The 12,097-nt window shown below is 46.8% G+C and overlaps 2 protein-coding genes across 2 annotated transcripts in view; both read right to left on the bottom strand.

Moving 5' to 3' along the window:
* The window catches only part of LOC142988389 (kinesin-1 heavy chain), a 12,525-nt gene extending 6,964 nt beyond the window's left edge, over positions 1-5,561 (bottom strand). Inside the window, exons 1-9 of the mRNA XM_076137554.1 lie at positions 5,206-5,561; positions 2,071-2,158; positions 1,872-1,945; positions 1,665-1,769; positions 1,431-1,479; positions 1,263-1,318; positions 1,074-1,161; positions 848-972; positions 496-600 (exon numbers count right to left, since the gene is read on the bottom strand). Of these exons, the coding sequence (XP_075993669.1) occupies positions 496-600; positions 848-972; positions 1,074-1,161; positions 1,263-1,318; positions 1,431-1,479; positions 1,665-1,769; positions 1,872-1,945; positions 2,071-2,158; positions 5,206-5,331 (816 nt within the window). The 5' untranslated portion in view covers positions 5,332-5,561. The remainder of the gene's footprint in view (positions 1-495; positions 601-847; positions 973-1,073; positions 1,162-1,262; positions 1,319-1,430; positions 1,480-1,664; positions 1,770-1,871; positions 1,946-2,070; positions 2,159-5,205) is intronic.
* Positions 5,562-7,432: 1,871 nt separating this feature from the next.
* Positions 7,433-12,047, bottom strand: LOC142988396 (sodium- and chloride-dependent betaine transporter-like). The gene is made up of 15 exons (XM_076137560.1): positions 12,033-12,047; positions 11,016-11,220; positions 10,750-10,884; positions 10,404-10,541; positions 10,156-10,252; positions 9,886-10,018; positions 9,625-9,759; positions 9,411-9,514; positions 9,155-9,279; positions 8,934-9,046; positions 8,711-8,848; positions 8,524-8,626; positions 8,310-8,410; positions 7,904-8,074; positions 7,433-7,552 (listed from the first exon to the last, which is right to left on the bottom strand). The coding sequence occupies exons 1-15, from the start codon at positions 12,045-12,047 to the stop codon at positions 7,433-7,435; spliced, it is 1,833 nt and encodes a 610-aa protein (XP_075993675.1).
* Between the last annotated feature and the right edge of the window lie 50 nt (positions 12,048-12,097).

Below are 12,097 nucleotides of genomic sequence, written 5' to 3'. Positions count from 1 at the left end.
TTATTTACACTGTGATATGATCTGAAGGCTGCGTCGTCTCACTATTGATCCATGTGACCCGGCTGCTCAGCTTCACTGGAAAGATATGAAATGAGTCTCTGCTCGGTCGCCAAGACAACAGCTCATTTGTTTTAGACCACCACACATCAATCATCCTCCGCCTGCCTCAGGTTGGTGACTGAGCAAAGAGCCGCACCAACAGAGCAATCATTCAGAGAGGCGAGAAGTGTGAAATCAGCATGGAAACACTTCAACCGAAGCCTAGCTGGTGGAGCTGATGAAGACTATGATGAAGACTCTGCTGCACAAAGTGGCTGTAGACGGCTGATAATGGAGCTTTAATAGTAAGATAGTGACACACGCACACGCACACACACACACACAAACACACACACACACACACACACACACACACACACACACACACACACACACACACACACACACACACACACACACACACACACACACACACACACACACGGCTCCACTCACCGTCCCCTCTGCCAGAGCAGAGATGACGTTCCCCAGGGAGGACAGAGACTTGTTGATGTTCTTGGCTTCGTCCAGCACCGCTCCTTCAGCTCCTGTTTTACTGACCTGAGAGGGCACAGAGGAGATCAACCTCAGCTCAGCTCTCAGGTTTAACACCAAGGACATGAGACCCCCACACACACACACACACACTGTGTGTGTGTGTGTGTGTGTGTGTTGCATTATAACTGCTGATTATGAAACAATGGATCATGTTCCCTCCAGAGGCCCGACTTAAGCTCTTAAGAAGTGATGTAACTATATACCTCAACATGTCAGAGAGAGAGAGAGAGAGAGAGCGAGAGCGAGGTACCTTCTCACTACCAGCCAGATCGACCAGGTAGAGTTTCCCGCTCAGCTTATGCTCTGTCTGAGTGTTTTCCTGCTTGACGTTGATCAGGAAGATGCTGTGACTCCTGGAGCTGTGCTCGTTCATGTCTGAGGGGGTGAGGGGGGGTGAGACAGACAGGAGCTCAGTTAGAAGGCTTCAGGCTCACACACACTCTCAGATGGAGGTTGAGGAGGACTCAGTGTCTTACTTGTCACTGCTACGTGTCTGTTTGATTTGCCTTCATCGATGGTGTCCATGACCTCATCTGGGCTGCACACAAACCTCTCAGTGCAACCCTGCAAACAAAAACACAGCATGAGAGATCACACCTTACATCCTGGTCCCGCTCACACACTCCTCTGTCGCTCACACACAGTGACAGGACGTGCCGTCTCACCTTGACGTAGGGAACTCGGTTCTTGTCCTCGTGCACTGACAGATTGGTCTTAGACACTGGAGACAGAAGGGAAAGGAGTCAGGGAGAGAAGCCTGAAGTCTGGAGCCTCACAGGCCTTTAGCACTTTAATCAGTCAGGCTGAGCAGAACCAGAAGAGACGCCACTCACCGTCCAAAAGGTCCCGGATCTTGTCTAAGTAGATTTCAAAATATGAAACCTGTAAACAAAACATCTCATTATTTGGCATTCCAGCTGTCGGAACACACGAAAACAACACAGACTCCTCAGGTGTGACCCGGGGCCTCATGGGAACTCAAGTTCTGTTCCAGCCCAGTCTGGAACCTGCTGCCCAACCCCTGTGCAGCCCTGAACATGAGTCGTGGTCGAGTCGTCTCTACGTACTTTGATATGGAACTCCAGGTTTTCATCCATGGAGTAGATGTAGTTAAAGATGTCTTGCACGATCCTGGGGATGATGCCCATGGCGTCTGTGTCATGGAGGTTCCCCTGCAGACACACAAGAAACACAATCATGAGGAACCAACATCATTTAGCAGAAGAAGCGTTCTAAGCCAGGATGCAGCGTTGGTGGTGTGAAACTGTCCTTACCTCCATGGTGTGTGTTTTGCCAGATGACGTCTGCCCGTACGCGAAAATGGTTCCATTGTATCCCTCCAGAACATCTGTAACACACACACACACACAGACAGAATGCACTGCTGCAGGGCTCACAGGGTCGGTGTGGAGAACAGGTTCAGACAGGAGTGTGAGTGTAAACATGCTGAGAGGAACCAAAGAGAGGCTTTACCTTTGACAATCTTCTGGGCGCAGGCGTTGTACACTTGTTCCTGTGAGGTGTTTGACTGGAACACTCGGTCAAACATGTACGGTTTGCTCTGAAACAAGAAAGAGAGAGAGAGAGAGAGAGAGAGAGAGAGAGAGAGAGAGAGAGAGACATGTTTAGTTTTTCTTTCACCAGAACACATTAGTGCATTCACTTCTGCTCCATCAAATCTATAACATTTCCAGACGCAGTCACAGTAAAGTTCATCCGTCAGTAGCATGAGCAGTGATGGCCATCGTACCTACAGACACCAGCCAGCCAACAGAGAGTTAAACCTGGTGAGGCGTCTCATTGGTCATGGACAAACTAAGACACAGCGGCACGCAGAGCCCCGCCCACCCAGGAGGTCCCAGGTGGCATTAGCTTGTGCTGGGCTGGATGTGAACACCTGTATGACTAGAAGGCCCCTCCAGGGGGGCCGGGGAGAGGTGATAAGCATCTGCTGTCACCATGGAGACGACACTGGAGGCGCCATTCTTGTTTAGAGGCCGGTGACACAAACAAAGACAGATTCTGAACGACTGAACGACAGCAAGAATCATGAGGACTGCAGCTGATGTCGTCCATTTCCACCCCGCCCTGACACGCTGTCCACACAGACCAGCAGAGGACATGTGGAGTGTATGTGTGTGTGTGTGTGTGTGTGTGTGCTCTGCCCAGATACTTGAGTCACCCCTGCCCAGGAGAAGAGCCCAGCTGCTATCAGTCCTGCCAGGCGTCCTGGCCAAACAAAAGCACGGCCCGAGTTCAAAGTCCTCATTGTCAGAGAGGCTCCAGGCCCTCGTTACCTACGAGCCTGGGAGATGAGATTACTACAGGAAAACGTCACGCCATCGAAAAGCAGCGTGAGCGTTCTTACACCTGCTGCTCCTCTGATGACTGATGACTTTATTATGGAACTGCTCGGCCAAAGTCCACAGCTCGGCAGCATCCTCGTGACTCCCATGTGATGTAGTTTAATTTGTGTTACTCACGCAACGTATGATGTAGATGTGTTGTGTAGCAGGTTGCAGGTCACAAACACACACACACGACTCGATCATCCCGGCCTCTTGTATGCAAAGTGGCCGGGCGACAGCCTAGCACAGTAGGCTAACCTAGCACAGCAAGCTAACGGGATGTTTTCAGTACACAAATAACCGGGAAGTAATGGAGTCATGAATAATTCACACTCGGCTGGCAGCTGACGGCTCGTTACCACACGCCACCACCTCGTCTGGAAGTTACGTCTCCCTCCCCAGCTGGCACAAGTCTAGCCAGAGCTGACTAAGGCCGCAGCGCTCTGGGGGGAAAGGTGGCATTCACCTCTGGCAGAGCAACGGAGCACAACTGTAGAGACGGCCTGAGTCCAGGGTCCACGCCCTGGATTGTTTCAGACGGATACAACTATGAGCTAAGTGAGTCAGTCGCCCAGTAGAGGAGCATCAAAACAAAGAGCATCACCATGATAATCACACACACGCACACACACACCCTCCCTGCTCAGAGGCATCACACTGCCAACTGTGATTGGTCAAACAGCTGGTAACTAGGAGGAAAACACAGAGGGATTACCCAGGAGGCCTTGCTGCTGTTAGTGTGGGGCTTCACACACACACGGACGGCCCTGAGACCTCCAACACTTCATCTGCCACCATGCAGACTGGTGTTCTGGCTCCAGACTGGGCTGGGCCACATCCTGCTCAGAGGACAGCACACTTAGTTTCATGCCTTTAGTCATCATCAACAAACTGCTCAGGAAAGCTACTCAGCCATTGTGTTCATCAGTTTAGCAAGAGAGAAGATGATTTGCTCTTCTGTATTCTAAATCAGAAGTGAAGCTCTAAAGAGGCTGTCACTCATACACACACTTCGGGACACGTCTGGCTGCCTTGTTAAACTCTTTTAGGGCTGAGCTGTAGGAGGATCTACAGTTCAGACAACAGAGTTCATGAACAGTTTATCACCTAATGTTTAACCGTGTTTTACTGTTACTCCAGCTTACACACTTGGAGGGCCGAGCCTAAACATGGAGACCAGGGAAGAAACGGCACTAACCCCAACTTCTGTCAACACAACGTTTCAGGCCCACACAGACAAAACACGACTTTCAAAACAAACAAGCAAGAAGTATTAGACAGTTAAAGAAAATGTCTGTAGCCTGGCACTGCACTCCTACACACATTTCCTTCTTTTGTCACAGTGGAAAAAGCAACTTTATCCTTATCAGGTGTTAGAGGAGAACCAATTCATCCGAAGGCAAACACACTGATAGGATCACCGGTTGTTTACAAGCTGGAAAGGCGTATAAGATGAGCGTTAGGATGGTTTGATAGTTTAGTTACATAGTTAAAGAGAAGCTGTGTGTTAGTAAAGTGATGTCCAGTCTGAGACCGCTCCCATTCACACCATGAGTCACTACAGGGACCAATTGTTAACATTTCACCGTCTTACTAAGACTTCTACGCGTCGCTTCCTCCTTCTCTCCGTGTCTGACTCCTTTATTACGCCCCGGTTTGTTATAACGCCATTATAAGCTGAAGTATTAAATCTCTCCAGATAGCCGAGGCCAGCTAATCTGCTAGCCTGCTACATGTTAGCTTGGGTTCGCTGCTGACGCTCGTCTGAGCCCAATGACGACATTTAGACTCATAACATCTCAGATACGCGGCTGCTTCTTCACTTGTGTGTCACGTTCATAACGCTGCGGTTCTGGTTCTGAACTCTGCGTGATAGTCAGGCCGGACGGTTCCGCCGGTGGGAGCCGCCGCTGTGCCGGGGCTTTGTTGAATGACAGCTCGCTAGCAATGACAGGGCGGCAGAGTGTTGACCTTTGGGGCCGACAGCGACTCGGTTACGCTTCCGAAATGTGGATCTGAATCTCGCTGTCGACTGCAAATGAAGGTGACAGCGGGTTAGAGGGGGAATCGCGTCGATGGTCTGCGGGGCCATGAGTTGGCTGCAGCAGCGGGCCAACACACAACAAGCGGGTCAGCACCCGCTAACGGAGCTAGCGAGCTAAGGCGCTAGCCGCTGTAGCTAGAGGATCCCAAATGGCGCACTGCTGTGTCGCCGGGCTCCGCCGCACCGTGAGCCCCGAGCCGCCGACAGGTAACTTACCGCGATCACCACCGTTTCCTCCCCTTGAAACTTGGGAATGTATCTGTCGCCCCTGGTCACCTCGGAGCTGTTCAGCGGCCTAAAGCGGCACATCACTTTGATGGTGCACTCCGCCGGGTCGGCCATCTTCCACCGTCTGCGAATGGAAATTCACAATCAGATATAAACTGGATCCTGGATCCGAGGGGCGGCCGCGGGGGCGAACAGGGAGGCTGAGCCCCTTCGTCCCAGTCTCGGGTTCTGGAGAGGGCGATAACGTGTCCGATGATGAGTACAAGTCCTTGTTTTCCTCTAAATCACTTCCTCCCCTGTTAGGAAGCCATGACACCGGCGGATGAGCGGCGGCTCCTCGCCTCCTGCTGCTGGGGCCGAGAAGCACAATGACGTCACCCCAAGGCTGCTCCTAACCTGATGATACACACTCACCCTGAACAAACACACCACAAGACTACAGGAACACTCATCTAATGTATGGGTTAGATTACAAAAGCTTTCCTTAAGACACACTTGTTTGTTCTGACTGAGTGGAATGAACAATAAAAGCCTTTCTGCCCTGTTTACATCCTCATTAACAATGACAACACAGCTTCATCTTCTCTTAACAGCACCCCTGAATCATCATCCTATGTCAATAAAGAGGTTTTTGAATCAAATTAAAACATCACATGTGACTTGTTTAGATAGGAAATGAACTTTAAAAGATTGATTCAGAATCAGTTTACATAAATGACAATATTCACATTTGTATCACATAAAAGCATCAATAACCAATTCAATAGTTTTCACTGTATTCATGAAATGCTTAAAACAGATAATAATGAATAAATGCACTGGTTAAATAGAGGAATGTGTGTCAATGTAATCATTTTCATCATTTACAATCCCTATATAAATAAAAGTTTAATCCTAATTACAACTCCAGTATGAGAACTAAGGATGCAATCAAGAAGTTTTATTTTGATACAAGCCTAAGAGTAACCTGTAGAATTGTTTTTCCTCATTCTGAGTTTGTTGTAGCTTGAATGAAGAGCAGTAACACATTGAGGAAGGTAATAACATTTTATATATATGAAAAGTACCGCTCAGGGAATTTCAGCAAAATCTATGAACAATAAAGCTTCAGTTATAAACGAAATCTGATCCAACTGTACCCTGTGACCTACTCTGGTCTCTTACAGGGGGAACTGCAGCTGTGAAACCTCCTCCCAAATATGCATCATGTCTGATCTCACTCAGCAGATGCCACAATGGAGCAAAGCCATGGCAAACCACAAGTGGTTGAACATTCTCTGGCCACTCCCCGAAACAGCGAGGATATCCTTTTACACGTCGAGTGCTGAGCTAATCCAAATACCAGTTCTTCTGGCCCACTTGTGTTTTCTCCCAGGGAGTGAATGGGTGTGGTGCTGCTGTTTCAGCTAACAGGGTAGGCTGGTTCTTATTGAGGAACAGGTCCCCAGAGACCACATGGTCTACTGTTCATACTGGACTCTGAGAACACAATGTCAATGATTCGGTCATTCGGTAATGAACGTTCATTTTATTCTCCTTCCCACCTCACACATTCTATTTGTTTGCTTTGCCTTAGAATGAGTTGGCAGGTTGATGTAAGGTGAGGACACCACCCCCGTACCAGATTACAGCAAGTCTCCAAGTAAACATGTCAGTGGATCGCTGTCTGTCACAGAAAGAAAGAGACAATTTAATTTAGACAAGATGTTTAATCAGTTGGACCGTCAGTCAATCAATTCATTAGTCAAATAGTTTGAGTCAATCAATCAATTATTCACATTTTGTTTGTATCGTACTTTTCATGTCAAAATCTCTGAGACCATTTAAAAGGCAGGGAAAATAAATAATATTGATTTATGTAAAAACACAAAATAAAGTAAGAACAAAGGAGGAATATTGGGGCTTAGTAAACTGGATAAATCTAATCAGAAATGTGAATGGAACATTTAACAACTATTCACGCGTTCATGCATACACCTGCCATTATAAACACAACCTCAGCTGACTCCTCAAAAACCACCAAATCAGGCTTTAACATTGAACTGTCAATGCTTTTTGGATTTATTTGTTACACCTGTGGTTCACCTGTGACCGCAGCATGCATTCTATCATACACACACTCTGTGGCCCCGCTCTGTGAGAAGATCTAAACTGAATCACAAACAGATTTTTGAATCATTGTATAACATCTGAGGTGTGTTTAACTAACGTGTCTCTATGCCTCAGCTGAAGTTGCCATGGCAGAAGACTTCAGTTCCACACTTGCTTCTGCTTCTTCTGGTTCTCCGCTCTGCCAGACTGGATCTCCACCGGAACGAAGGAGGACCGATAAACGCTGACAAACAGGCAGAATTAGTGAGTTAAAGTGATCATTATGAGGACATCTGTCAGTCAGTAAGTGTAACATTCTTATAAAGACACAGCAGACACCCAGAGCTGAAAGGGCAGAACAACAACCACTCAGAGAGGACGGCAAAAGACTGGAGTTGAGGGAACATCATGAAGCTGTCCAGCATACTGAACTCCAGTGCCACTAAATAGTTTGCAGACATACAGAAAGCACTTTGATCCTCTATTAAAATACCTTCACAAACACACTAAACGTCACAAGGCACCCACTAGTGGCCACATGAGAACAATCCTCACTCTTTGAGGCCTTCAGAGAAGTCTGTGACTGCACACTGACCTGTTTGAAGGTGCCTGATGTCCAACACATCTGTCCAGTGGCCAACAGCGGCACCATGACAACCGAGGACAGCGTCATGAGCCAGCCAACTACATACGCCCAGTCAGGGTAAACGTACCAGTCGTTAATCCTCAGCTGTTTGTAATCAATCAGGTATAAGATGCAGGAAGCCTGGCGTGAAGCAGAGTTAGAGAGTTGAGAGATAGCAATTAACAAACAATTTTTTATATACTAGAACAAACAAGAAGTCAACCTGTTTTAAGGCGGTATAACTAATTAGAATGACAAACAACATCTTTGCTGATAAGCTGCTCCCTCTTTACACATAATCAAGTCAATGAGGACGTGTCGGTCATTGGTAGACACTGGCAATGTGTGAAGTGTTCAACCTGTACTCCAAGCTCACCAGTGACAAAACAGGAATGATGAATTTCCAGCACAATGTGAAGAAAACAGACGGACGATGGCCTGACATGTCCTCAATAACGTTACTCAAGCGGTCAGCACCTGGTGGCCATTCAGATTGTACTTTAGGTCATTAAAATATGAGATGAGGTACTTAGATTTGGACATTTAATGACATAATGTGACCTTTGAATACAATATGACATTTTTCTCACCAAAGATCCAGGCCACAGTCACGCTTTCAGCTAAAGCCATGAAGTAATGGCAAATCCTAGAAGACCCATAATAGTCAATCAGCTGGAAGATGTAAATCCCTCCCTGGAGAAGAAAGAGACAAAGTATGAATAAGAGAGCTTTTGTAATGCAGTGATCATTTGGTTTTTATAACAAAATATGTCCCACCTGTGTGACTAAGATGAGCTGTAAGAGGAAGCATGATAGACAGATGATGAAGACAAAGATCTCGCGCTTCCCCGGTGCCCGAAGAAACCTCGGGAATAAGTCACTGACTGATGTGACCACACACTCCACCAATACAAACTGGACAGAGTCACATATGTGGTCAGTGCAGTATGTATCTGTGTTACACTTCCTAATCAATCACAAATGTAACAAATAATCCTACGTGAGTGTCAACAGCCAGCAGGAGGAGCATCAGGAAGAAGCAGACGGTCCAGAACTGTGGCAAAGGCATCGTGGCTGTTGCCTGAGGGTAAACGATGAAGGCCAAACCTGGACCTGTGCATCAAAGGCGAACAAGGACAGAGGAGAGGAGATGAAGATAAGCTGTGTGGGGTTTCACGTCTGGACTGTGGACCATCTCATTGCAGATCAAAGGTGACCTACCTGAGTCCACCACCTTATCCACAGTAATGCCGTGTTGGTGAGCCATGAAGCCCAGCACAGAGAAGACTGCAAATCCAGCCACAAAACTGGTGGCACTGTTCAGCAGACAGAGCCAGAGGCAGTCCCTGCATGGAGGTCAGGGTTCATATGAATACATGCCTTTAGCATTGAATGGAACCCAGCTTTATGTTGCATTCTCCTTCTTGCACAGCATACATGAGTCTTGGTTATGACATCAAATCAAAAGCTTGCTTACTTGTAGCAGTTGTTGTTGTAATCATTGTAGCTTCCAAGGACAATGAGGCACCCTGAAGTCAAACTGTAGGAGAAGCAGATCTGTGACCCCGCCTCCACCCAAACCTGTAACGTCACAAAATGTATCTTTTATACAGAATAGTGCATTGACGTCTTTCCAGGCTGATCCATTAACAGGGGGGAGACTTCTGCCCTCTTCAGGACGCAACATTTACCTCCAGACTTGCCAGAAGGCTCAGGTTAGGATACAGGTAGTAATAGATCCCCTCTCCAGCTCCAGGCAGAGTCAAACCTCTGATGAGTAATATCAGCAGCATCACATAGGGGAACGTGGCTGTGAAATACACAACCTTCAAAAAGCAAATGTGCAAAGGGTTAAAGTCACAAGCATTAAATAAATTGGAAACATGAATCATTGTTTTTTTTAATTCGAGAACATTTCTATCGTTCTATTCAACATTTTCACATTCACGGACCTTTCCAGAGGATTTGACTCCCTTCCAGATGCTGAAGTAGCAGAAGAGCCAGCAGGCCAGGAGACACAGGACCAGCTCCCACCTCACACTGCCCAGCTCCTCGATGCCTACAGACGAGTCCAGCATCCGCCGCCTGAGGGGAGAGGACACACACTTCATCCGAGGTTTGATCTGACAGCTTTGTCTCTGAGGACATCAAGCTGTTGGACTAAGAAGACATTTCTATATCATACTGCATCTATAAGTACAAGGACGTGAAAACACACTCACTCCCAGAACTCAGTTGCAGAGGCGCTGATGTTGGTCCACAGGGTTTGATTTGCTGTCTGATTTGCTGTGAGCCCATTCTGGAGTTCCATGCAGTTTTCTGAAGCAGCAGCAGAACATAGCTGATATGAGCACATTTAGTAACCGGTGCCACAGTTCCACCACATCAGGTCTACAGTAGGTTGTAGGTAAGATGTCTGTTTCAGAGATTCACATAGAGCTGAGAGTGAGCAGCAGTGTGGAGGTCTCACCTGTGTTCCAGGTGTTGTTACAGCTGGCCCAGGGAAGCTGGGCTCGGAATGAAAACATCAGGTAGAAGAGAGCCCACACCTCGACCAGTATGTAGCCGAAGCCGTAGATTAGTATTACCAGGTGGCCAAACCCGATGCCTGAACAAATACAATCACACTTAGACAGTTGTTTGTTTGGCTTATTTATTAACATATATTCTGGTTTACTGCATGTTTCAACTCTCTCTCTCTCTCCCTCTCTTTCTCTCACACACACACACACACACACACACACACACACACACACACACACACACACACACACACACACACACACACACACACACACACACACACACCACCTCACCTTGTGCCATTGGACATATCTTCCTCCAGCCTGTGATGAAGCCCTCCTTGGTGTACTGACCGATGGACGACTCCAGCAGGAACAGAGGGATCCCACACACCAAGACCAGCAGGCCATATGGCACCAGGAAGGCACCTGTAGGAACACGTAGACGTGTGCGAGGAGCAAACCTACATATCTTTGGCAATGACAAATGAAGCACATCTCCTGCAGACAGACGATGTAGCACCACACAGCCGTCTGAACTCTCAGGCGTCCTCACTTACCTCCTCCGTTCTTGTAGCACAGGTAAGGGAATCTCCACACGTTGCCCAGGCCGACCACATGTCCTGCTACAACCAGAAGATACTCAGTCTTACTGGCCCAGTGTCCTCTGTCTCCAGCTCCTCTCTGCCTCTGTCTTCGCTCTCCTGTCATTTTAGGATCAACAACTCTCAGTGCAATCTCCTCCAAAGTCCTCTTCAAAGTCACCTAAGGCTCAGAGACTTGAGAGATCTGAGAATGTGGGTGTTTGTTCTTGAGTAAACAGGATGTGCAGGAAGTGTAGTTTCAAACACAGCATGTTGACTCAATGGAAATGAGTTAATTATGTGAACGAGTCAATAGATTCAGTTTCGGAGAGTCTTTCATTGAGAGTGGAGAAACAATCTGTTGCCAAAGCTAAAGGATTCTTATTCCAAAAGCTTGTGATAGAAAAATCAATATGTCATATCAATCTATGTTCTTTGTACTTTATTTATTCTACAAAGCACCCCCCCCCCCCCCCCCCCCCAACCCCCCAAAAAGACGGCGGTTACAAATGAATAATTTGCGTGTTTTCGGGTTTTTAGATAGCTCCAAGTAAACATGTCAGTGGATCGCTGTCTGTTACAGAAAGAAAGAGACAATTTAATTTAGACAATACGTTTAATCAGTTGGACCGTCAGTCAATCAATTCATTAGTCAAATAGTTTGAGTCAATCAATCAATTATTCACATTTTGTTTGTATCGTACTTTTTATGTCAAAATCTCTGAGACCATTTAAAAGGCAGGGAAAATAAATAATATTGATTTATGTAAAAACACAAAATAAAGTAAGAACAAAGGAGGAATATTGGGGCTTAGTAAACTGGATAAATCTAATCAGAAATGTGAATGGAACATTTAACAACTATTCACGCGTTCATGCATACACCTGCCATAATAAACACAACCTCAGCTGACTCCTCAAAAACCACCAAATCAGGCTTTAACATTGAACTGTCAATGCTTTTTGGATTTATTTGTTACACCTGTGGTTCACCTGTGACCGCAGCATGCATTCTATCATACACACACTCTGTGGCCCCGCTCTGTGAGAAGATCTAA

This window comes from Genypterus blacodes, unplaced genomic scaffold (genome assembly GCF_046128005.1).
Source record: "Genypterus blacodes isolate CSIRO-AG114 ecotype Tasmania unplaced genomic scaffold, CSIRO-AGI_Gbla_v1 ptg000325l_1, whole genome shotgun sequence".
Classification (NCBI taxonomy): domain Eukaryota; kingdom Metazoa; phylum Chordata; class Actinopteri; order Ophidiiformes; family Ophidiidae; genus Genypterus; species Genypterus blacodes.
Note: the sequence above shows the minus strand (reverse complement) of the source record. Positions and strands in the feature narration are given on the sequence as shown.

Bases quoted from the DNA above. Each gene is read 5' to 3' on its own strand.
- LOC142988396 (XM_076137560.1), bottom strand. The intron at 9,047-9,154 runs GTAGGTCACCTT...TTTGATGCACAG, and splicing joins GGATAAGGTGGTGGACTCAG to GTCCAGGTTTGGCCTTCATC. The intron at 7,553-7,903 runs GTCAGTGTGCAG...CCTGTTTGTCAG, and splicing joins CATCAGGCACCTTCAAACAG to CGTTTATCGGTCCTCCTTCG.